The sequence below is a fragment of the Rhinolophus sinicus genome, chromosome 3 (genome assembly GCF_057876585.1).
Source record: "Rhinolophus sinicus isolate RSI-liver-muscle chromosome 3, RSI-T2T, whole genome shotgun sequence".
NCBI lineage: Eukaryota > Metazoa > Chordata > Mammalia > Chiroptera > Rhinolophidae > Rhinolophus > Rhinolophus sinicus.
The window spans coordinates 167,102,120-167,127,797 of NC_142503.1; the positions used below are offsets into that span (position 1 = coordinate 167,102,120).

Sequence of the window (25,678 nt, forward strand, 5' to 3'; positions counted from 1 at the left end):
ACTGTGGTCCAAAAATATTAAATGAAAAATTATAGAAATAAACAAATCATAAAATGTAAAACCCATGCTGTTCTGAGTAGCATGATGACATCTGGCACTCTCCTGCTCCATCCACGTGGGATGTGAATCACCCTTTTTTCCAGTTTACCGACTCCATACACTCTCCCTGCCGTTAGTCACTGAGCAGACAGTGCTTGTGTTCAAGTGACTCTTATTTCACTTAATAATGGCCCCACAGCTATTCACATAACTTTTATTACGGTATACAGAGGATGCCAAAAAATGTATACACATTTTCAGAAAGGAAAAAACTGTATTAAAATTGTAGTTGTAATACTCAATATATACCGATAAAAGATGAATACAGGTCACGTGTGACTTCTGCAATGACAAGAGGTGCTCAAAGTGGTTACCATCAGCGTAAATTTAATACATTTTTTTCCTGTCTTAAAAGGTGTATACATTTTTTGGCACCCTCTATATTGTGATAACTGTTCTGTTTTATTATGTTATTGTTGTTAATCTCTTACTGTGCTGAATTTATAAATTAAATTTTATCGTAGGTATACGTGTATAGGAAAAAAACATAGTATATATATAGGGTTCAGTACTACCTGAGGTTTCAGGCATCCTTGGGACACATCCCCCACCAATAAGGGGGGGCTGCTGCATAACAGACAAGGCGGTTAAAAATGGAGAAACTTGTCCACTTACTGTTTAATAGGAGAAGGAAGATCAAACGCTAACTCTGATGCTTTTTCCAAAACAAAACAGTTGCCTCTCTCACATTATATGGTTATATGTTGAATGTCCCTAAAAGTATGCAAAATTAATTTGGGCCACCTGATTATATTTAAATCTGCCTCCAAAGCTAGATATTAAAAGTGAATTTTTTTCTTTAAAAGAAAATGAGTCATTATCAACCGTAAATAGTTATTGGTCACCTATTTATCTAGTAAGGGCAGGAATGAATAGATCATAAAACTTTGTTCCTCCTTTTAAGAATCTAGCTGGGAAGATTGGAATTTATTTTAACACTTCTGCATTAATGCCAGTGTATCTTGTGTTGTTGGTGATGGCAAAAGTTGAGCTCAAGGAAGGCATAGTAAGTACTTGGATTGACGAGAGAGGACGTGGGACGATTTGTGAATATGGCAAACAATTTATTAAGGAGATGGAATGGATAAAGGGAAATATTATGAAGGATTAGTTGACAAGTGGTGACTAATTAGCTGTGGGGGAAAGGAAGAAGAGCTAATTACGGGTGAAAGCAACACTTCAAAGCTGGGTGACTGAGTGATTAGTGTCACAAAAATAGGAAAACCGAGGATGAACTGGTTTGAGAAAAAGCTGACACTTACTTTAAACCTCCAGGTTCTGATGTGATGAGAGAGACTAACAATTACACATACTACGTACTGGTTTTTTTTTGTTTTTTTTTAAGCTTGGAAATTAAATGTTTTTCCCCTAGGGGTTGTTACCATAGTCCTGAGTTCAACGGCAAGTAATACCATATCCCAATGATGTTCAGATGGACATGTACGGTACAGGCAATTGGAAATGCAGGACTGATGTTTAGTAAAGAGGGCTGAAGGTTTACATTTGGGTGTATTTGGGTGGAAATGATGGTTGAAGTCATGAGAGTGGAATAAACTTCCGAGAGAGGAGAGACTAAAGGATACAACTGTGGATGAAACCAGAGGTTAAGATTCAACGGAATAAGTGGAGCTACAAAAAGAGTCCTGTCTGATGTTAGAATGGTACCACATAGTGTTAAGTTATGGGAGTCAAGAAGGAAACTTTCCAGAAGAAAAAGGTGGGCTACAGTGCAGAATGCTGTCGACATAACGGGTAATAGTGACAGAGAAAGGACCACTGGATTTGGAGGGCAACGTCACTCATAACTTGGCAGAGACTGTTTGGGGGAGTGAGGAGAGAAGCCATATTGTAAAGGGTTGAGTAGGTGGGGGGGACATTCAAAGTAATAAGGGAGATGGCAAATAGAATGGCAGTTTGAGGAGTGGCAAGACGTTAACCTTTAAGTTGCGCAAAACCTGGGAATGTTAGTGGAAGGAGAGGGGTGAGGATTCTGGAAAGAGGAGATATAGGATTGAGCAAAATCTCCAAGGTGGGGAAAGGATGGGAGTCGTCATAGCTCTTTCTTGTCAAAGAAAGGAGAATGAAAGGATGGCCGAAGAGGGAGAGACATTCTGAGAAAGTGCGGCTGTGGCTACACATACGTGTTGAGGTGGAAAGGGAACAACATAAAGTGGCTGGATGTAGATTTACTCAACTCTTCCCTGGAAAATGAGTCCTGAGGTCTTCCTGAGACCGAGGAGGATGGGGTGGGGCTTGAAGAGATTAGGAAAAGTCGAGACCTGCATTGTTCAACACAGTCCTGACAAGTCACAGGTGGCACCTGAGCACCTGAAATGTGGCTCGTTCCACTTGAGACGTGCTGCAAGTGTAGACTACGTATGGGGTTTCAGACTTACCGTGTTTCCCCCAAAATAAGACCTCACCAGAAAAGAAGCCCTAGCATGATTTTCAGGATGCTTGTAATATAAAATAAGCCCCAATGCATCTTTTGGAGCACAAAATTAATATAAGACCCAGTCTTATTTTGGGGAAATACGGTAGGGCTTATTTTATATTAAGAGCATCCTGAAAAATCATGCTAGGGATCAAATAACTTATCAAAATTAATTTTACTTGTGTCTTTATTTTTAATGTGGCTACTAGAAAATTTTAAATTACTTATGTGTCTCATTATATTTCTATTGGACAGCACTGATCTAGAAAAACACAGGAACCATTTGAAAAGGATTGGTTAAGAGGACTGCCCGAAAGTAAAGAGGACTTGGTTAAAATACAGGCTCTCTAGGGGATCCAATCAACGGGGTTTGTGGCTGAGTATTATGAGCAATAGACAGTGGGGCTGACCCAGGGCTGCGGACCCAGGCAAGGGGCATGGTTCAAGGAATTGAAGATCTAGGGACAGAACTGAAATGAACACTCTGGGCTCAGGCTGGCAATGACAGGCAATCAAGACCATTGGGAACTGATGGACTGGGAAAACGGCAATGGCTGTGTGTGGTCAGAGTGCCGGCAAAACGACCGACGTGCTGATTATTCAGTGGGAAAGGTAGGAAGTGCTGAAGTGTGATCACAGAAGAGAATGTCTGTGCTCCCAAATTGCTGTGTAAATGCCACTTTTTCACATTTTCATTTTGCTTAGAGTGATGTAAGCTTGTGTAGGAAGCTTTATGGTCCTGATCCAGAAAATGGATATTTGAATAGTTTCCTTAGAACCCAAGTAAAAAATATATATATAAGTAACTCTGTAACTGAACAATTACCCCAAGTAGTCTTTGGATACAACAACGTATAGATAGCTTGTCTCTTCTTTCAATATCCTCCTAAGATGGAAAGGTCAGAAGAGACCTTACACACCTGAGTACATATTCACTAAGCATGCTCACTAGGGCAGGTAAATTACTGCATTGTTTTACCAATTGTAAAAACTGTAAGTTACTTTGCTAAAAACCAAGGAGCAATGCATTGGCTTTGAAATGATAGATCAGCGTGTCCTCTATCAATGTATTAAAGGACTGGGCTTTGCGATCTCATCTTAGTCCCCAAACCACAGGTGGGGACACACACTATAGACTGCCTGGGGCTGACTCAGTACTGATTCAGTCAAGGCTGAACTGGTAGATTTAGCAGATTTGAAATGCTGAAATCAGTGCTACTCTCATTTCCAAAATCCAAGCAAGAACAGAAAAGAAAAATAGAACTGACCCAATGTTTCAATTAATAGCTAAAGGGAAATAAAATGCTATGTCAAATTTCTAGAAAGCCCTTTGCTGCAGTCCAAAATCTTTTGGTTTGGGTAACTATTTTAAATGTATTCAACTGATCAAATAGTGGCTGCAATAGTGGCTGCAGTATTCAGAAAGTTTATTAAAAATATATGAATTGAAGAGACAGTGGTGCAGCTATTCATATTTTATTTATAAGGCAAAATGTGCTATAAGTTGATAATATAAAACAGAAATAAATTGTGCACAAATATCTGCATTATTGCACCATATTTTTAAATGTATTTATTTATATTCCATCTTGGCTCAGAAAAGATCTCAGGTAGCATTGCATCACTTGCTATGTGAGAAGTTAATGCTACTTTTTAAAAGGCCAAGCGAGAAAATCCTATTCATAGATAATATCCGCATTTCAACAAAAGAATTGTTGAAAAATGACATGACTTTTATTTTTTAGCAAGCTTCCAATAGTTGACTACAATAATTGACTACCTTCTAAAATGAATTAAAAGGCTAGAAAAACCTGTTTTTTACAACCCGGTCTCCAAAGACCGTGCCAGTTACAATGCCAGTTACTCTGATTTTCATGAGGAAACAAAATACCATCACAAAAAGTTAACAAGAAGAAACAGTAGTAACTTTCTCTAACTTTCATGCATTTTGCCATCAAACTGGAGAAACATAATGGTACTAGATGTACACAAATACTTTAAACATACCTTTGTATGTTTAAAGTCACCTTCAAAGATGACATCTTCTGGTCAACTAATCCATAAGTTTCCTTTGCCTTGAAAAGTCTCTTATATAAATTAAAACTTTAAATGGTAATCCAGGAGCCCTGAGCCCAGAGGAGAAACTGCTGGAAAGTACTTTTGCTGATAAGACAGTGGCATGATTTCATTTTCCAGTTCCTTCCTTCACATTTCCTAAAGGCAGCCAATACAACTGTCAAGAGAAAAATGCCAACGCTATTTCTAGACGTTTACATAATGCTGTAGATGTTTTGAAAGAGGAGCTACATTAAGCCTGAGCTCTGTGTAGATAGTAAAGGAGCACAGCATTTAATCCACATAGGTGATCTTCTACTCTGTATGAGCTTTGGTGGAACAACGGGAAATGAGGATCTGATTGCCAAAGACACAGCCAGCAACAATCTCTCCTACTCTTCTTCCATGGGAGACAAAAGCACATACATTCTTCTGGTGACTACCCTTCAGATCGGACTAAAGGCAAAAACTGCTTTTCTGTTTCTGTGAATTTTGTGAAACAGCTGAATGTAATTTCTGTTTGCTAGTTTTCTAAGCACTGGGACCATATTCTCTCCGTGCTGCAAAGTTAATACAGTGATGCTTTGCCCATTGTCACCGCGATGGGGTGGGCCTGGCTAGGAAATGAAACAGCAGGGCCGAGTATTTAAGACAGTATGGCCAGCTCCTCCTGCTAAACCTCCAGCAAACGGGCTCATTTGGAGGGGTCTCCCCTGGTCAACTGGCAACAAAGGAAGAGATGGCCATATGGAGAGAAAGACAGGCTTTGGGCAGGTGGTAGTTGAGGGAGGCACCCAGAAAGATTTGCAAGGTATTGAATAATGAATGCTCTCATGTGCTTTCTCTTTCTTTAAACTTTTTGGCCAGGTCAAAATATAAAACTGTTCATTTCATCGGTGGTCGTCAGTCATAATTAGCCACAAAATCTCAAGTATGGGCCACATTTTATAAATCCATCGTGTTTTGGAATAGAAAAGAACCATGGAAGTAGAATAGCTGTTGGTTCTTTATAAAAAATGAACATATTTTAAATTGACCAAGACTGTAATGGGCAAAAGAGTTTCTTGAACTGAAAAGATGTGAGTCAATGAATGATATGCCATTGTGCCTCTGTTCCACTCTACATTATGTCCTTCGTGATCATTACCGCTAGATTTGATCTGCAGTTTGGGGAAATGATTCTAAAGGCAAGACATGCAACATGACTACATCTGAAGCAAGCCCATCGTGATATGGGTGGGACTGCAATAAATTCTAAATATTAAAACCTGTGACATCTGCACTTTTCATTTGTTCAAAATTAACACCAATTTGGGCAAAGAACTTGTAAGTAATGCTTGAACCATTTTCCCCTTTGGAAATAAAGGAAATAAACAAGAATTTAAGGATTTGATTGTGTAAAATGACAACTTTGCTCAAATTTAACTTAAAAATATAGTTCAAACATATTTGGAGGAAATAGAACTCTATACTTCTAAGCTCTAAAACCCCTAACAATTTTATTATCTTATTTGAAATACATGCTATAAATTTGGAATTCCATTATGATTATCAAGGTTTTTAACGTAGTTATTGTTGTTAATTGTCACCTAGGCAGAAGATGGTTTTAAAGAATTATTAATGTTAAATTCTTAGCTTTCAAATTGTGAGCTTAATTATAAGGCAATCACGTTTCTTTGAATAGTTGTATGTACTTTCATAAGGACTGGAAAGGTAACAATATGTAATTATTAATACCTGATCAAGGATGCACACAACTTAGGACCTCAGGTTGAGAAGGATGGGAAATGTGGTGGTGGCATATACTTAATGGTTTTCAAAAAGAAAGGTAATATTCTGAAAGCTGTCCACCCATCTTAGCTTTTGTGTGCTGGATTCAGTGGCTCTTAGCATTTAATTATATTATAAGTTAATTTAAAATATACTAATTACTTCACAGATTCTGTTCCCAAATGTATCAACTAGTCTAAAGATCAAAAAGAATTGAGTAAAGGATATCATTTTGAACATAAGAAGAAAGTGGGAGTGAGGTAGGCATAGAGAGGATTTTAAACGTGATGCAGATGGAAGGGCCTGCTGATTATGACAGATTATCTACAATCCCGATTAAGATATAGTAATCATAAGGCTTTAGTCATAGAGTATCAGGAATATTATTGTTTTTTAACTAAAGACATATTCATAAGAAAAATCACAGATTAGAAGATGTGGATTTAGATCAGAATTTTTGTCAATCTGTCTCACCTATAGTGGATCTTCCTTTGGGGAAAAAAAAAGACTGCAGAGAGCCCATCTGTACAGTCTAAAGCCAAAACATGTAATTAAAAAATGATTCCAACCTATTGATGTTTATCACAGTCTTTTCCTTAATTTTAGGAATAGCTCATATAGTAAAGAAACATGCATTTGAAGTTCAGTAATTCTTTCAATGCCAAGTCAGTTTCAGTAAATTATTACAAATACTTTTTGAGATATGTACAATCTTGTTTTATAAAGGCTATTTTATTGCCTATCTTACTGTCTAGCTTCATTTTATATAGTATAGAGATACCGGACAATATTCAGCAAATATTAACATTGATTAACTATAGGTGGGAGGACTTTGGGTGATATGTGGCCTTCATTTGAACCTTTGTACAAATGGAAATTTTCATAATGTGCATGTATCATTTTTAGAAGAACAATAAAGCCATTATTCTCTCCCAAACCTTTGAAATATTCCCTTACAAAGACTCTCATGAAAATCATAATACAGTGTGATAAAGTATTCTTCTATTTTTCAATTGAGTAATAACTACCTACATTTGGTATATTATCTGTTTAATGAGAGTTTTCTTTCATTTAAAAAAAAAAATCCCCTGCTAAGCCAGTTTTCCCGTTGGATCTCATTAGAGTCTGCAGAGAGGGAATCTGCAATTGTAATTATTTATGTTGTAATATTTGTACAGTATGCTAGTAATATTGAGTCCAAATAAAATGCTATTTTTGATAGAAGGTGATATTGTTCTGCCTTTATGTTTATAAAATTGACTTTACCAAAGTAAGATATGTAACAAAAGCTTAGGCTAGTAACTGGCACATTGATAATACTGATGGAGAATTTAGGATGAATCAATGATGGTGGTGATGATGACAACAATGGCATAAGTTGGTCAAGATCACTGCCTTGCTGATAATTTTTGCTGTTTGTAAAGCGGCAACCTATACGAAAATATCTCAGAAGAGTTCATTTTCTGTAACTCAGCATTAGTAAGAGTTAGTGACTGTTGAGATGGGAAGAGTTCTAAATTTGAAGCTAAGAGTCACCTTTCCACTTTTCAATTTACCACTTATCTAAAAACCCTGGGCAAGTCACCCAACCTCTTTGAGCCTTTTGATGTAAATTAAAAGCTTACAGGAGAAGACGTTTGGAAAATGAAAACTATGTAAATGTGAGGGGTTATTGATTCCACACAGTACCTATTGCCTAGGTAAGTCATATTTTTAGAAAAACCATTAAGGAAGAGTCATCTACCATTGAGGCAAATGGTAGAGCAGTGAGAAGTGACTGAGCTCTTGGGGTCAGGCAGCCTAGGCTCGAATCAAGCCTCTGGCATTGCTAGCTGTGTCCCTTGGTGGAAGCCTCAGTTCATCACCTATAAAATGGGGTAATAATAAAACTTACACATCATACGATTTCTGAGGATTATATACAATGATGCAAGTAAAATACTAAGTAAATTGCCCAATAAATACTAGTATTGTTGTGGTCTGTAAGACTACTGTATATATAGGTGTTTTATTAGGTGATTGTTTTATTGTCATTTCATTTTCTCTGAGTAGAATGGGCTTTGGTTTATTAACCAATATTGGGTAGTAGTATCATTTTTTTTTAAATTGGAACCAGAATCTGTGTGATGTAGTATAATGTGGATTTTAATCTCTCTCTTTAAACCTGCTTATTTATAGCTCAAATCATATATACTAATAAAATAAACATAGGGTTCTTTTGCATGTGTACTAGTTCTTATGATGTATTTGTTTCAGTAGAGTCTTCATTTAATATGCAACAGGCTACAATTTTTCCATGGAATGTTTAATAATATGGAGGAAACCTGACGATCACTTTGTTTATTCCTTTCTCCTTGTAATACTTCTGGAGGACATTATCAACAATGTTACATGGACTTCTGTTAATAGCCTTCGCAGCTGCTCCTACATCACACTCACTTCATCATTTGCATACTGGACCTCTGTAAGTCTATGGATGGGCTCACTAATAATTATTACACACCAATGGTTTCAACCCTGATTATGTATTAAACTCACTTTGAGGAGCTTTTTAAAAATACTAATGCTTGGCCCAATTGATTCAGAACTTCTAGGGGTAGTCACCCCTAGAAAACCCAGTCACCCTTTGGGTTTTTTTTTTTAAAGCTCCCTAGGCAATACTAATGTGCAACCATGGTTAAGGAAACTGTTTTTGATAATAGGGGAACTAAAATGACACAGATACATTGAAAATGCTAAACAAAAACCTTATTGTAGGTTTGATTTAGATGAAAAGTTCTCCTAGTGGGTAGACAAAGTAGTAGTAATTTACTTCTTACCATTTCTCTTTTATGCCTATAAACCCACCCACCTAGTTATTAGTCAATTTTCAAGATAATGGCTTTGTTCTATTTGACAAAAGGAAATCAGTGGTGCTGAAGATGACCAAAGGTCACTGCGTGTAAAAGACCCTCAATGATCCTGCACTAATCTTCACAAGTAGCTGTATATTGGAAATGAAAATGATTGTCTTCAATGGACAAATTATGGCATTTTGTGTCATTTTGTGATTATAAATGTCCATGCATTTTTAACACCCTAGTGAGAAGGTCAACTGAGCCAAAACACATAGGATTGTGATGAAATAATGTCTTATGTTTTATACAAATAAAACAGAAAATCTGCCATCTTTTGGTATCTATTTTTGGTAAGAATAGAAGAAACCCACAATCATAGACTGAAGCCAAACTATGTTATGTCTTTATGTCAACTAAACTTGATATTATGTCAGCCATAGTTGGTTGTTGAGTGTGTATATCAAACTGGATGAATCTAAACACATAACAAGAATGAAATGTTATCAAGAATTTTCACACTGCCTTCTGTATAAAACATATGCTATCCCATGTCATTGTCATCATTCTCAAAAATTATACTTCTGAATTGCCACACATATCTTGTGTCCTGGCTTTTAAATTTACTAGATTCATTTACTTAACTTTGGACAGTTGTATTTCCAATAGACCCACATAATTTGATCTATTGTATTTAATGTCATTGTCACCCAAGCAAAATAAGAGGTAGGGCAAATGTATTCTTAATTCTAAGGTTCATGTTTACCTTTTCTTTGCTTAAAAAATTCACCAAAGAAAAAATCCCACAGGACATTAAAGATGAAAAGGCATCCTATTCTTTCTGTGATATAAAATCACAAGGGGAAGATGCCAGGTTAAGAAAACAAAAACAAATAAACAAAAAAAAAAACTGCTCCAGAATATTCCTGGTCCCCTGAGTGCTGCTGCAACCCTGCAGGTTAAGTCGAATGCACCTTCTTTAGAATCATACTTGTTAAATGTTAAGACAATTCATCTTACAAACACTTAAGTTTACTACACATAATTCATTCTTGCAAATGATCTCTTTCTCCTCATAATCTCGAAATGAGCAAGGTGAAGGAGAGAATCTAAATGTAACAAAGGAGAGATGTATGTATGAAGTATGAGGCTGAATAAAAATGGCTGAAAAGCAATCCAAGCGAGGCTGGAGGGTGGCCACACCCAGTGCAAATATGGACTGTTTCAAAATAAATCTGTTATAACAGAGGGCAACCAGCAGTGCTTTTTATTTCCCTCCGCTTGTTCCATAGACACCCATTATTAATAAAAGTTACAGGTTACCCGAACGACAGAAAAAAAAACAAAAACAAAAACAAAAAACCTGAAATATTTCCAAGTGAACCGTTCTAATATGTGGCTACGCCATCACATCTTCAGGATTCCGATAGCTAGTCTACATCTCCAGTCTCCTTTGTGTGACCACAAATAACAACCTTGAAATGGGTGTGTCCCTCTTAAAAGGATGCACTAGAGCCTTCTCAGTTAATGGTTCTACCAGGAGATTTCAACCTTTGGGCAGAAATGAAATACAATGGGATGCATGGAACAATAAGAAAGCATTTTAACTCTGAGGATGAGAAGGGATTAAACAGGCACTTTATGATCAATGGATCTCAAAAGAGCTCCTGGAGGAGGCAAATGATGCATTATTTAAAATACTAGCATTACAAGAAAACAAAGGAATGGGGGTGGGAGGCAAAAAAATAATAATAGGAAAAAGAAAAAACATCAAACACCATCCATTTTGAGTTTTGACATAACAAGTTTACTCCCCCCAAGAGAAAGCTCTTGGAGATAAAGCATGCATAGGTCCCACAGGTGAAATGATGCACAATGGCCGAGTCCGGGTCCCAGGGTTCCCGTGCGCCGCAGGCATGCATTACTGAAATAAAGAGAATACCCTGACTTTTCCAGTTGCTCCACACACAGTCCATCTTGGTGGAATCGGCAGTGGCCTGCATCGTGCGGGCTCTGGAGGCTCGCCGTTGCTGTCCTCGGGGGCGCGGACCCGGTACTCAGGCGTCGGCGCCCCGGCTGCAGCGGTTGGGCTCGCGGTGGCCTCACGGCTGCAGACAGACTGAGGCTGCAGCAGCCGGCGCGCGGCGAGGGGCGGGCGCGTCGCGAGCGCCGCAGTCTCCGTGGCAGCGAATCAGCGCGGCGCGGCCCCGGAGCTGCCTGCGTGCACGGGGATGCGGGAACCGCTAGACGCCAGAGCGTATGCTCTGTCGCCCAGGGGGTGCTGCCCTGGGGACGGTTAAACCCGTCTGACCAAGAGGGCGCAATCGCGGACGGGGTTTGAGAGTTTGAGGAGAAGTGGAGGGGGAAAGGGCCCAGGGGAGGGACCAGAATACAGGACTCGGGCTGTTCCTGGGAGTTCTTGACTGGCAGGGTGCACATTCTAGAAATTTCTTAGAAACCCAACAAACCTGTTGGATAAGACCTAGTTGATGGCAATACAAATGTCAGGCTTTCAGCATAATGTCCCCTAATTGTTGCCATCGCTCACTTGCCTCGCTCTTCTCCCGTGCTTTACATTCTGGCCACTCTTTATTTTAATTGCCTGGCATCTTAAAACAATTGCCAGAGTCTCTTTCTCTCTTTTGGAATATTCCACGTTATACAAAACCTTTGTTGGCAATCCACAATCACTGCAAAGACATCCTATTGCTCATTCCCTGAGGGCTTGTGCATTTCTCCTGCTGCCCCTCTTCTCCAGCTGTTTGTGGGTTGAATGAATAAATCCGTATCAGAATGCAGTGCCTATTGGCACCAGATTCAAAGCCCTTGGACTCGGGCACGGAGTTATTGGTCACTGCAGTGACGCTTCAGTTGTGGGGCATCCAAACAGAACTCAAGAAAGCAAAGGTCAGTCTCTCTGAACCACATCATCCTTGGTGTTGGAGGGCGATGGACGTGGGCGGTGTGTATATGGAGATAAGTTGGTTTTCCAAGCCCAGTGGGTCAAGGGCTGCAGAAGTCCCCAGTTACAATACAAATACCAACGGGAGGAGCAGAGCAATGGGTGGTGACCTACTACTCAAATCTTAGCATGAAATACTTTATCAGATTGTACACCAAGGCCTGGAGAGAACCGACAGGGGATAGGTATGTTTCTGATGAGGAAAAGGTAGAAACAACACAAGGAAAGGACTGGAATTTGGGCATTGTCTGGGAAAGAAAGTCCTGGTGGCGGGGACCCTTGAGGAGACAAGATATAGCATGAGGACAGAGGAGGCCCTGGGGTCCACAGGTACATGTATTAGGAAGAATTCCTCTTTCATTTGTTTTAGCATGACCTTATCTGTTAAACAGGATTTCTCTCCGTCGTGGAACAGATCCACCAGGATTCCTTCACAGTTCCCAGAGACGTTCCTTCCCAGACCCAAATCTGCATTTGGGTGCCCTGTGCCAGCAAGGGCCCAAGGACAGTAATCTCAAGATTTTGCTTGTAGACCAGATTTAGCTTTCATTTTATGAAGCACACACACTTTAAGCATATACATCTTTCGGATCATGCATGTTCCTTTTAGAAAACAAACTTCCAGAGAAACCAGCTAAACCTCCCTTTAACACATCTGAAATTATTCTTAAGGAAGCTTAATAAATGACTTCAAGAGGATGATTTGGTCTTTCTGGGCAGCTGAAGTCTTCTACAAGGGGAGGTGTCAGGGCTCCCCCCGGGGCTGATAGGAAGGAAAAATAGCGACTACATAATTACACGGCACTTTTCAAAGTGACCTGCTCTAGAGACATTAATGACTTTTTAATATTTATATTCCCTACCCCCTGCCTCCCAATTTCTTTCCTCATCATGTTTGGGAATTCAGTCAGTCAATACCGAAAAGACTGGCACCTGATGATGAATTCTCACTGCATGCTGTGGGGCTGGACGAACTGCGACCAGGTGAAGACAAGACTCAGAAAGAGAGGCGATGGGGTTTCCAGGAGGGCTGTTGCGGCCCCAGCCCCGTTTCAGGTGCAAGCCACTGGAGCCTGGGCCACTAGGAGGCAGTACCAGTTCAATGATAGCCCCAGTCATCAGCCCTCAGTCCAGAGGGTTCCCCCAGGTGTCTTTAGTGGTGAGTAGTCATTGCCCACCATGTTACCACAGCTTGTGTGTGTTGCTAATGTGACTGACAGTGAGTACTTAGCAGCAAGTGAGAGCAGCACGTCCCTAACGAGGAAGAGGAGGCAGAGGCAAGCACCTCCAGAGCAGGGTAGCTGTGTCAGACTTCTGGAGCCATGTGTTTTCACTGGCCACAAAGGTGACCTTGGAATGTCAGCTTAGCTGAAAGACCCCATTCTTTTCAGTCGTGCTAAGTCTAGAGAGAGAAGCTTGACGGCACCTCAAAAATCAATACAGCAGTTTGATAGTCAAAGATTGAGGAGGTAAACACATCTGATGCCACAGACAGGAGACATGCTAGTAAAGAATGGAGGGGGGAGGCTTTAGATTAATACATAGATGGTAAGAGAAACAGAAATTAACTTATTAATGGAAAATCAGACAGAAGAGTATGAAGAACTTGACTGGGAATTGTGGGGTGTGGGTATTAGATCAACCTGTGTTGCAAAAGTTAGTTATGTGGCCTTCAGCAAGTCATTTATCATCTTTGGACCTCCCTCTTATAATATACAAATAAGTTACAGCTTTATATGTTTGTTTCTATGAAACAATAAGAATTTATTTCCCACAGACATTGTAAGTGGGTGCTTTCTTTGCATAAGTGCCCACACAGGGCTAATTGAAATCTCTTGTCAGCATCAAAATGATAAAATGGGGAGAAAAGATATGTAAATTGTCCTTAAGCAGTGAAAGAAAACAGAAATCAAAATAAAGCTTGCTAAATGCTGGCAGGAACTGCCACTGTCTTTAAACCAGGAAAGAACAGACGGGCTTTGTATGCAGCCAGTTTAGAACTTGGTTTAGGTGCCTGCCAGGAGAGGAAGTGATTCCTTTAATTTTCAAATGAAATCATGCATTAGGCAGTCTGTTCTAAGGAAGAGCGAAACAGTCAAGTTTTGCAGTCTCATCCCAGGTGGAGATGAATGTTGAAGGCTTCCATGCCCAGAGCGGCTGCATCGTGCCTCGCTCCTGTAGCACCAGTATGTTACTGATAAGAATTAGTGTCACCTGCATTGATACACATATTCAGTACGTATCTACTGAGTACCTTGCATATGCATTGTTCTAGGCGGAAAGTTCCTATGTTTAAGAAGTTTATACGCTAGTGTATATATGGGGAGCATATAATAATAAAAGAGGTAAATACATATTTCTCTTGTGGACAATTGTACTGGGGGAAATAAAGCAGGTAAAAGGGAATAGAGAATGGGGTGGGGTAGGAATTTGCTGTTTTATAAGGAGGGTCAGCAAAGGCCTAACTCATAAGGTAAAATTACAGCAGACGCCTAATGGAAGAGGAGAAAGCTGCTAAGATACTATACGAGAGGAAAACATGCACAGATGCACTGAGAACGGACGGAATGTAATAGCTGGTAATCTATATCAATCATTCTCATAAAACACCTTGCTATTTTTTCTCTCTCTGAGAATGATAGCAATTAGAAGAAAAGGCATAAAACCAAAAAAAAAAAAAAAAAAAAAAAAAAAAAACCAAAGGAAAAAGCTTCATTTTAATCAAAGAACACAAAGAACTTTATGCCTTATGCCATATGGAATAAGGAAATTTAAAGGAACAACCAACTTGGTACATAACCCACTGTACCAAAATAACACCCAAACTGTCTTCAGTTCAAAGAACAAATTAGTACTTGTTATCTGCCCGGTGATTTCTCATATGGTATACATTTAATTGTTACAAAATCCCTATGAATTTGATGGTGTTTACCTTCATTTTCTTGACTGATTCACTCATTCATGAATTCATTCAAACTATAAATATTTACAGACTCATACTAAATGCCTGTCTCTGTAAACACGATGGGAACTGCCCACTGGGGACTTGAGTCTAGTGGAAGGAGATTTACACATAATAGATAAATGCAATCAAGTGATAAATGTATGAGCTGGAAAGAGTGGGTACACAAAACAGAGAGTGGTTGGGGGAAGAGGAGGTTCAGGAACAGCTTCCGAGTAGATAATTATTAAACTGAGTTAGGAACAAGATATAGGATCACCAGTTTTAGTGATGAGGCTTTCCAAGCAGACAAGATATGAAACTTAATTACAGACACGTGCAAGGAGCAGATTGTGACAGGCCCAAGTAGTAACACTGTCAACAAATGAGGGAGACACTGCAGGGTTTCAAGGAGAGGAGTAACATGAGAAGTTGAATAATTTATCCATATTTAGCTGAGAATTTTCCAGAATTGGTAAAAGACATAAATTCTAATCCTGAGAAAGACAAGAAAAAATCAGTACCCTGACCCCCATCATAGTGAAACTGGAAGGTATCAAAAACAAGGAGAAAATCTTAAAAGCAAGCATCAATAAAAGATTACCTCAGAGAAACTGTTAGACCAACAGCAGTCTTTGCATTAACAGAAGCCAGAAGATAACAGAACAATGTCCTCAAAGCAGTGAGGGAAAATAACCATCGCCTAGAATTCTATACCCAGCAAGACTAATAAAGGCATTTTCAAATATGTAAAAAAATGAGAATTCACTATTTGTAGACTCTTCTTTTACTTGCTTTTGTTATTCTTTTATTAGCTCCTTAAAATGGAAGCTTAGATTATAATCAGCCTTTCTTCTTTTCATTTAAAAGAATAAAATTCTCTCTAAGCACTGTTTTAGCTATATCTGACAAGTTTTGATACATTATGTTTCATGTTATTGTTCAGTTCAAAATGTTTTCCAGTGGTCGTTGTGATTTTTTTTTGCCTTGGTCCACTGATTATATAGAACTGCAGATTTTTGAGGATTGTTCTAACTATCCTTGTTGTTTCTTTTCAGTTTAATTCATCTGTGGTCCGAGAGCAAACTCTACAATTTTAATCCACTGAAATTTGTTGAGACTTGCCTTAGAGCTAGGAATATGATTTATTAACATATAAGTCAAATGGACTTGAATGTATATTCTGAAGTTTTAAGGGGAAGGGTTTCATAAATGTCAATTAGGTCATATTAGTTAATATTATTCAAATAATTTATCTCCCTACGAATTTTAGTCCTAGCTAGGTATTTTGTGTGTGTGAGTATGTGCAGACATTGATAGCTAGCTCCTAAAATTCATATAGGAATGCAAGGGACCCATAATAGATAAGACAATCTTGAAAAACGAACTAAGTTGTAGGCCTGTCACTTTCTGATTTCAAAACTTACTACAAAACTACAGGATAAGACGTGGTACTGGCATAAGGCTAGCGATATAGATCAATGGAATTGAATTTAAAGTCTAGAAATAAACCCTACGAATATAGTCAATCAATTATCGACAAGAGTGCCAACATCATTCAATGGGGAAAAAATTAGTGTTTTCAACAATGGTGCAGGAACAATATGCAAAATCACCAAGTTGGATCCCTACTTATACAATATACAAAAATGAACTCAAAATAGATCAAAGACTAAATGTAAGAGACAAAACTAGAAATCTCTTAGAAGAAAACATAGGCATAAATTTTCATGACCTTGTATTAGACACCAAAGCATGAGGAACAAAAGAATAGATCAATTGTACCTCATCAATTTTGATGAAGATTTTTCTACTACAAAAATAACTTTTGTGCATCAAAGAAACTGTCAAGAAAGCTAAAGAACAACCCATAGAATGGGAGAGAATATAAGTCATACATCTGACAAGGGATATGTACCCAGAGTATATAAAGGACTCTTTAAAATAAACAACGAAAAGACAACTGAATTTAAAAGTGGACAATAGATTTAAATAGACATTTCCTAAAGAAGACATACAAATGACCAATCACATGAAAAGATGCTAACCAGCATTAAATAAATGCAAATCACACTATAATGAGATGCTACTTCAAACCCACTACAATGTATATAATAAAAAATATGGAAAATAAGTCTTGGTGAGGATGTGGAAAAATTGGAATCATCTATATTGCTGGTTGGAATGTAAAGTGGTTCAGCCACTTTGAAAACATTTTGGCAGTTCCTCAAAAAGTTAAATGTACAGCTACAATATGACCCAGCAATTCTCCGCCTACGAATATACCCAAGGGAATTTAAAAATAAATAGGAAAGAAGGGAGGAAGGAGACAGAGACACAGAGAGAGAAGGGAGGGAGGGAGGGAGGGAGGGAGGGAGGGAGGGAGGGAGGGAGGGAGGGAGGGAGGGAGGAAGGAAGGAAGGAAGGAAGGAAGGAAGGAAGGAAGGAAAGAAAAGGAAGAGAAGAAGGAAGTAAAGGGTTTGTTTTGGGGAGATAAAAATGTTTTGAAATTAGATAGATAGTGCTGATGGTTGCACAACTTTGTGCAAATACTAATAACTATCGAACTGCACACTTTGAAAGGGCGTACATAGTATGTGAATTATATGTTGATTAAAAAAAGAACTATGGGAGAAAAACTCATAGTGAGATTCCTCCTCCAGATGGCTGCAATGCTGCATCTCGGCGTGAGGCCTGGTGAACAGAGTGCGAGCTGGAATCATGCCTCACTTGCCATCTTGGCCAGGCACTCTTACAAAGGGCACACCCTGGCAACTTTACATGGCAGCCTGTATTGCTTCTTAGCCATTCTCCAGGCCAGCCGTGCTCTGTCTCAGCCTCCTCTGACAGCACAACGTCTTGGCTCAGGCCAAAACTGCACTCTGGAGCTCCTTGGCAACCTGAGTTTACTGCTGTCTCTTTCTGGTCTTTCCTTCCCATCACATCTCAGAATTTCCCCTGCTGGACCTCCCAAGCACCTAACTGGGATTGTTTTCTGCAGCCTGCACACTTCCACTAAACCAAGGCATGATTGTATTTGTGTTTTTTCCTTCTAGGGATTTGGTTCTTCAGCCTTGCTTTTCACACATCCCTGCCACCTGACCATGGGTGGCTCTAATTTTCTGTTCCTCTTTGCTATCTGTAAGTCAGTGGCTGACTCACCAGAGTTAGCATTCTCCCCACTTGTATTTTTCTCAAGCATACACAAAACCATTTCATGCTTATAGCAAAAAAGCATGGAGTTGGAAAGAGGGAAGTCTGTGTTTATCAGAAAGTAATATAGCCACTCCTATTTTTTCATGAATGCTTATATACCTCTTTTCCCTCCTTTTACTTTAAACTTATCTATGTCACTGAATTTGAAGTGAGTTCCTTGTAAGTAGTGTGTAGTTGAGTTGTCGCTTTTATGCACTCTGCCAGTCTTTGCCTTTTGATTGGTGTACTTGGACCATTCATATTTAAGGTAGTTATTGATATGTTAGCACTTCAGTCTTCATATTATTATTTGTCTCCCATTTGTTTCCTCTGGTTCTCTTTACTCTTTGTTTCTCACTTCTTGCTTTCCTATGGGTACATACTTGAGGATTATTTAGGCTTCCATATTGCTTAACTTACAGCATTGTGTGAGTATATCTTTTTATATAATTTTCTTAATGGTTGCTCTCGGTATTACAATATACATATGTGATTTATAACAGTCTACCGGTGCCAACATTTTACCACTTTTAAATGAAGTGTGGAAACCTCACTTCCATTTATGCTCTTCCCTTTTAAATATTGTCATTAGCATTTGTTTTAAGTTTTTGTTCCAGTCATCAACTATGATTTATAAAAGTCACGAATCGTCTATTTTGTAGCCATATTTTTGCTCTTTCTACTGTTCTTTCTTCCTTTCTAACGCTCTAGATTTCTTTCATCAATTCCTTTTCCTTTGAAGAACTTCCTCCAGCCAGTCTTTAAGGGGTGGTCTGCTAGTGAGTGACAAATTCTTTCAGTTTTCCTTCATTTGAGAATGTCTTTATTTCTCCTTTATTCCTGAAGGATCTTTTCACTGGCGGCTCTTTCCTTTTAGCACTTTACAACATTGTGCCACTTCCTTATGGCCTCCAGGGTTTTAGATGAGAAACCTGCAGTCATTTGAACTGCTATTCTTGTAGAGACAATATGTCATTTCTCTCTGGCTGCTTTCGAGACTTGGTCTTTAGTTTACAAAAGTTTAATTATGGTGTGACTTGGAATAGATTTTTATTTTTCATTTGTCCTGTTTAGGGTTTGCTCAGCTTCTTGAATCTGTAGCCTTGTCTTTTATCAAGTATAGTTAGTTTTCAGCCATTACTTCTTCAAATATTCTTTCAGCCTCATTCCTTCTGGGACTCTAATGATACAAATCATGGCTCTTTTGCTGTTTCTCAACAGATCCCTGAGGCGCTGTTCATTTTTTTTTTCTTCTTCAGTATATTTTCTTTCTGTAGTTCAGACCAGGTGAAGTCTATTGTTCTGTCCCCGAGTTCACTGATTGTATCCTCTGTCATCTCCACTCTAGTATTGAGCTTTCCAGCAATTAAAAAAAAAAAAATTGTTACTTTATTTTTAGCTCTATCATTTCCATTTGTTCTCTTTTGTAACTTCTTTTTCTGTTTCATTTTAAAACAGAAAGATTTTCTATTCTTTCATTTGTTTCAAGAGAATTGGCAATTGCTGTTGAAGCATTTTTATGATGGCAACTTTAAATCTTTTCCAGATAATTCCAACATCAGATTCATCTTAGTGTTGGCAACAGTGGTTGTCTTCTCTCATTCAAATTCTTGGTTCTTAGTAGGATGGGTGATATTTTATTGCACCCTAGATCTTTTACCTATGATGTTAGGAGACTTTGCTTCCTATTTAAATCTTTTATTTTAGTTGGGAGACACTTTGTTTAGGTTTAGCACATGGATGTCGGTCAAACTTTGTTAACTGTAGTTCCAAAGCCAGTTTAATTTCCAGAAACTTCACCGGGCCTTTTGGTTTGCTTTATCTGTGGCCAAGGGGGCTTCCCGTATCCCCTGCCGGTGCTGCCTAAGGAAGCAGAGGGGATTTCACCAGACTGGGCCGCTGAGTGCCTCTCAGTAGGGGAGTGGTACAGAGATGTCCCCCTGATGCCTCCTAACTTCGCTGGTGTCTCCTGGCAGAGAGGAATGTCTCAAGCCTGTGGGAGCAATGAGGCTTCCAGACCTGGGCCATTTGGTGTAGCTGAGTCTCTTCTCTCTTCCTACTTCTGCCTGTCTGCCTCACTTATCTCTTGGCAGAAAAGAAGAGTCTCAGACCTGGTATGGAAAGAGAGCATTGCCCTTGGATGTTCATTATCAGCAGGGTTCCTGATGACCCTACTTAGTCAGTTCCACCAGGCTAGCCTGGTGTTATCAGAGAACATCTCATTGGATCTGGGGAAGAACGAACCTATGTGGGTTCCTGCTACGACTAGGTTGAGACTCAAAAAACACCATGGTGGGGTGGCCTGTTCAGTGGGGGTGTAAGATGTCCTGCCTCTCTATTGTTCCTCCAGTCCTGGAAGCCCAAACTAGTTCACCTTCTTACCACCTTTCAGAATTCTCCTTGGCTTGCCTCTTGGACTATTTCCAGACTTTATAGTTGAGCTTAGTGGAAACGAATAGGGAGAAACAGATCTATGCCATCTTGTCCAAAGCAGAGGTCCCACTAATTGCTTTTTAAATGAAATAAAACTGCTAATCACTGAAATTAGAGTCTTCTACAACTTCTTTCTATTCACTACCAGCATCACCAGCAGTGTTCCAATTTATTCTCTTTGTGCGAACGAACTCAGTACAGGTTGGTGTTGGGGTTTAGTTTTTTCATGCTGAGTTTGACTTGGTTCTGGGATGTCAACTGGTAATCTTGCATAGAGGAGGAGACAGAGGGCTGGGGTAAAAGAGCTAACAACATAATATTTTTGTTCTATTTTGGTTTTGTAAAGTGATGTTCTCATATTTCTAGGAAAATAAATGATTGCCAAATTTGCTCTAAGGAAACTGACACAATCATTTCAAACCCTCTTCTCCCATGTCTTCCTCCTACTATGGAGACATATAGCTATATGATCGATCGATCGATCGATCGATCGATCTATCTATCTATCTAGTCTCAGATATAAACATATAGCTTTTCCAGAATACCTTCAACATAGGAGTGGCAATGGATCTAGGTTTTAGCTTATGAGATATAAAGGAAAGTCTGCTGGATGACTTCTGGGAAAGGGTTTTTCCTGATTACAAAAACCAAGAACTCTTTTGTCACCCTGGCTGTCCCCAGCTTCCTATGAGGACATGATGTTGGAGCGGTTGCAGCCATCTTGTGATCATGTGGAGAAGACCATGATCACTATAAAGAGCCTGGTGCCCTAACATGAGGGATCTGTTGAGCCACCTACGTCTCTGGGATTTCTACCTCTAAACTTCTTATTAATTGAACAAAGTCCTTATGGTTCATACTGATGATAGTTGGGTTTTCTGTCACTTGCAGCCCAAAGCATTCCTACTGATGAGATTCCGTAGCACAGTTAGCACAAGTTTCCCCAGTCCCGTCTTCATTATATTGACCTCTTGTTCCAGTGAAGTCAGGAACAACACAGGCTGCATCCATTTTCTGCTCATTCCTCCCTCCATGAATGAGTGAGATTCTTTTCAACCATTTTCTTTGAAGGTCATTATTGACAACTTTGACAGAAAACTATAGCATATAGAATAACCCAACGAATGGGTTTCTATTGCCAACTTTTGCCTTGTACATCAATATAAAAGAAACATTCTCAATAAATCATCACAGAAGGGAAATACTGATGATTTTGCAATAGTGCCCCATTAATATAAAGTCACCTCTCCCCCCAAAAAAGTCCCCTGTGCTGAACGTGCATTAAAGAACAAGAACCAGAAACTCGATTTAAAATAATGATCTCATTAAACATTTACAGCACAGCAGGATATTTTTGCAAACAGTTGCAATTTTATAAACCACCCCTAATGTATAGAGAAGAAAAAATTTAAAAATACTAATCTGAAAGTCCAGAAAGCTGCTGAAGCAGCACTGAATTTTTTTCTCAGCAAGAGGAAACCTGAATCTACAAAATCAGAGTCTCATTATTTAAGGTTCAGAATTTCAGAGGAGGGCTTCTGTGTTAGGAAAAGAGTAAGCAGACAAAGGACGAGAATAACCCATTATTGTGGGGAATATGTGCGAGAACAAACCCACTGAAAAGTTCTACAGCACACAACCTCAGTTGCTCAATGGAATAGAAACACTAAGATTGAATCAATATTCTTCTTAGAAGAACATCTCTCCACGCTTGGCTAACCTGACAATTATTTATTTAACTAATCTCTCTCTCTCTCTCTCTCTCTCTCTCTCTCTCTCTCTCTCGTTTTTAATGTGTAGGATGGTACCTGTGTTACAGAAAGTCTAGCAGTTTCAGGGACTAGAAAGGTATTCTTTCTGTTACGACAATGGGGATAGCAAATCTCAGGCTAAAAACTCACGTGAGGTGAGTTTTAAAAGATGCTTATAATGACTCTGTTTTGTCCAGTGACCCTGTGGGAATGCTTTTGAAATTGGTTAAGTGGAGTCTTGTCATAGGTCTGCTGAGGTCAATGATACAGTTAAGGCCAGTTCTTGATTCAGTTTCATGGTTCTTAGTATAGACTTATTCTTGTGCTATAAAATAAAGTGCTCCAGATTTTCCTTTAATTTACTTTAATATTCTATATGTTGGGTTTTTTTTGTTTGTTTGTTTGTTTTTGTTGTTCTTTTTTTTTTGTCTTGAAAGTTAGAGACACTGATTTAAAGGTAATTCAGCAAAACTGACATCTGATGTGAAACTTGAAGTAAAAAGAACCCTGACATGTTTTGACCAGTCTCCTTTAACTACATGTTTCAGTATCTCCATAGGAATACAGTGGTCTTTTAGCCCATTTATTTGCTTGAAGATGAAAAATCTGTGTTGGTATAAGGTGAATAAGTGCACATATACTAAGTTGTTATGCACAAAGGTAAATGACATCCAATATTATAAATAATGTCTAGTATATTTTTGCACGTGTTGTTTTGAGCCAGGTCAGAAGGTGTTCACTGTAATCAAGGAGCTGGCTGCCTTGGAATGCTCCTACAGCATCAATATGGTTCTTCACCAAGTCTTTAGGTGATTCCTAAGAAACCATAGGTGAGTGGGCAAGTTCTGTTTGCACAGTGTTCTCTGAGGACTTTCTAACCTACACCATCAGCCAGAATGAACAGCAGCGTTTACACCCCTATCACAAGGAGCAAAGCATACTCCCCACCATCACTTTCCCAGCGGTGGACTCTACAGAAGTGCACCCTGGCTTAGTCTGCGTGTGGGTACGTACGAAAGTGAACATGGGGGAGGAAAGGAGGTTGTTATTTAAGTTTCTAAGAGATGTATGTCCCGCAAAGACACGAATCAAAGTTGTGAAAAGGAGAAAATGTCAAGTGTTCAGGTTTTCCCTCTCTGAACATCCTTTCTATATACCGGGGGTGCCAAAAAATGCATACGAGTGGACACTTTGGTCAACGTTGCTCAAGCAGTAGCTCGCCATAATCAGAAGTGTCTGGATGCAGATGGTAACCACTTTGAGGACCTCCTATAATTGCAGACGTCAAATGTGACTTGTATTCATCTTTTGCTATCGGTATATATCAAGTTACAATTTTAATAGTATTTTTCTTTCTTAAAATGTGTATATATTTGTTGGCACCCTCTGTAGTTCTGCCAGATTTGTGGAGGGGGATTCTTACTTCCTATTTTTAACCTCCATTAAAGACAAACTATATGGAAATTTGTGAAAAAGTCCTCCTTATTCTTTCTTTCGCAGCTGTCAGACAATATGGAATGAAGACTGTATGTAACTCATACATAAATCAAAGAGCAGAGAAAAACATTCCACGTTTGTTAAAGAGGACAAGTGTCTCAAGGTCTGGGCAGTTCTTAACTAAATGCTATTCTTGCTAAATGGTAAGATGTAGCACAGTATTTTGTAGATGCAGCTATAAACAGGAGGAGCTTGAAAGGAACACAACTGGATAAGTGTAGCCAACTGGATAAGTGAAATCAACATGTAATTAAGCAAATAGTGTATATAAGCAATGGCTAAGCCTCGTTTGGAGGAGACAGCTTTGGATAAGAATCCCTTGTCTCCTACTTGCTGCAAGTAAATGAAATTACCTAATGACAACCATGTCTCACTCTTGGATAGACCACCCCAAATGGCAAACCCCTTGGGTTCGGTAACACACTGAAAAGAATAAGAGCAACACCAATAATAGCATACATTTATTAACATACCAAGTGACAGACCCCGGGCTAAGTATTTAACATGGATTTTCATTGAACCCTCACAACAAACTTAGAAGGAAGGGCTGCAAATACTCCCAATTTACAGGGCTGGTGGGGTGGGGGGAGGGCAGGGATCTCAGGCTTAGATTAGGTAACTTGACTCCACCCCCAGAGCCTCTTAGTGGTGGAGTGAGGTTCTGGCTTCAGAGCTCCAGATCCAGATTCTTTACTGTCCACTGACATTTCCTAACAACCAGGCACTGTCTGTACCAGAGAAGCCAGGGGCTAAGCAAACAAAGGGTCTAAAGCGTCTGAACCTTAAAAGGCCAATTCTGAGGTAGGGAACAGCTCCAAGCCCCCCAGTGTGTCTGTCCTATGGAACTGGATTTGGGCTCAGCATTCAATAAAGGAAGAGGATATTGTACGCTTAATGCTTTGTTTTGCCCACAAAATGAAAACAAGAAAGCTCAGATATTATATTTCTGACATCCAGTTCCTGCCTTTCTCTTTCTTGAAAGGCACACCGTACAACCTGATGCTGCAGTGATTAGGAAGTGACAGGTCAGAAGTACAAATGTTGGGAGTCTCTAAAGTCTCTGGGCTTCGCTGTCTGGGCTTTGGGATACGAATCTAGTCCGGTTACTGTACAGCAAGGGCCGTGGAAAGAGTTCTGGCTCTGCCACTTACTGGCCTCACTACTTCAGACACTGGGACTTCCCAAGCTCAGATTCATCAGCAGCAAAAGGAAGATAAAGCTCAGCACGCATACGTAAATAGGCCAGCACTCGCGGTGTTCAGTAACTGGCAGCTGGGGTCAATTCCAAAGAGGATGCGATTAGACAGTGCACCTCAATATAAAAAGCCATTCCTTGGAAGCAAGTATAAAGTGCGATTAAGGTGCCTCAGTTTGAAGAAAATCAGTGCAGGACTTTAAAGGATGTTACTTTAAAACAGTGTTAGAGGCCAAGAAGAATTATTACCTTTCTCCTACGGTACTTTGAGTTTCATATAATCCACATTAAGGTCACACCATATGGCAAATTATTTTCCAAATTAGTATCAAGAAAGGGGTAACTTTTCTCAAATATAATTATTTTTTATTAGATAATGATAGTCATTTAACACAATATTATTTGTTCAGTAACTGATTGAATACAAAGCCTATCTTTTTTGCCTTGACTTTCTCGTGCAACCAGGAAGCTCAAAACCAAATTTAATACAAAATCGGGGAAATTATACTAAC

The 25,678-nt window shown here is 39.2% G+C and overlaps 1 protein-coding gene across 2 annotated transcripts in view; it reads right to left on the reverse strand.

Moving 5' to 3' along the window:
- The window catches only part of RTN1 (reticulon 1), a 172,920-nt gene that overhangs the window by 11,857 nt on the left and 135,385 nt on the right, over window positions 1-25,678 (reverse strand). Inside the window, exon 1 of one of the 2 annotated variants that reach the window (XM_019725831.3) lies at window positions 11,135-11,499. The exons of the other annotated variant lie outside the window; for it this stretch is intronic. Within the exon in view, the coding sequence (XP_019581390.1) occupies window positions 11,135-11,195 (61 nt within the window). The 5' untranslated portion in view covers window positions 11,196-11,499. Of the gene's footprint in view, window positions 1-11,134; window positions 11,500-25,678 lie in introns of those variants that run through there. 2 annotated transcript variants of the gene reach the window in all.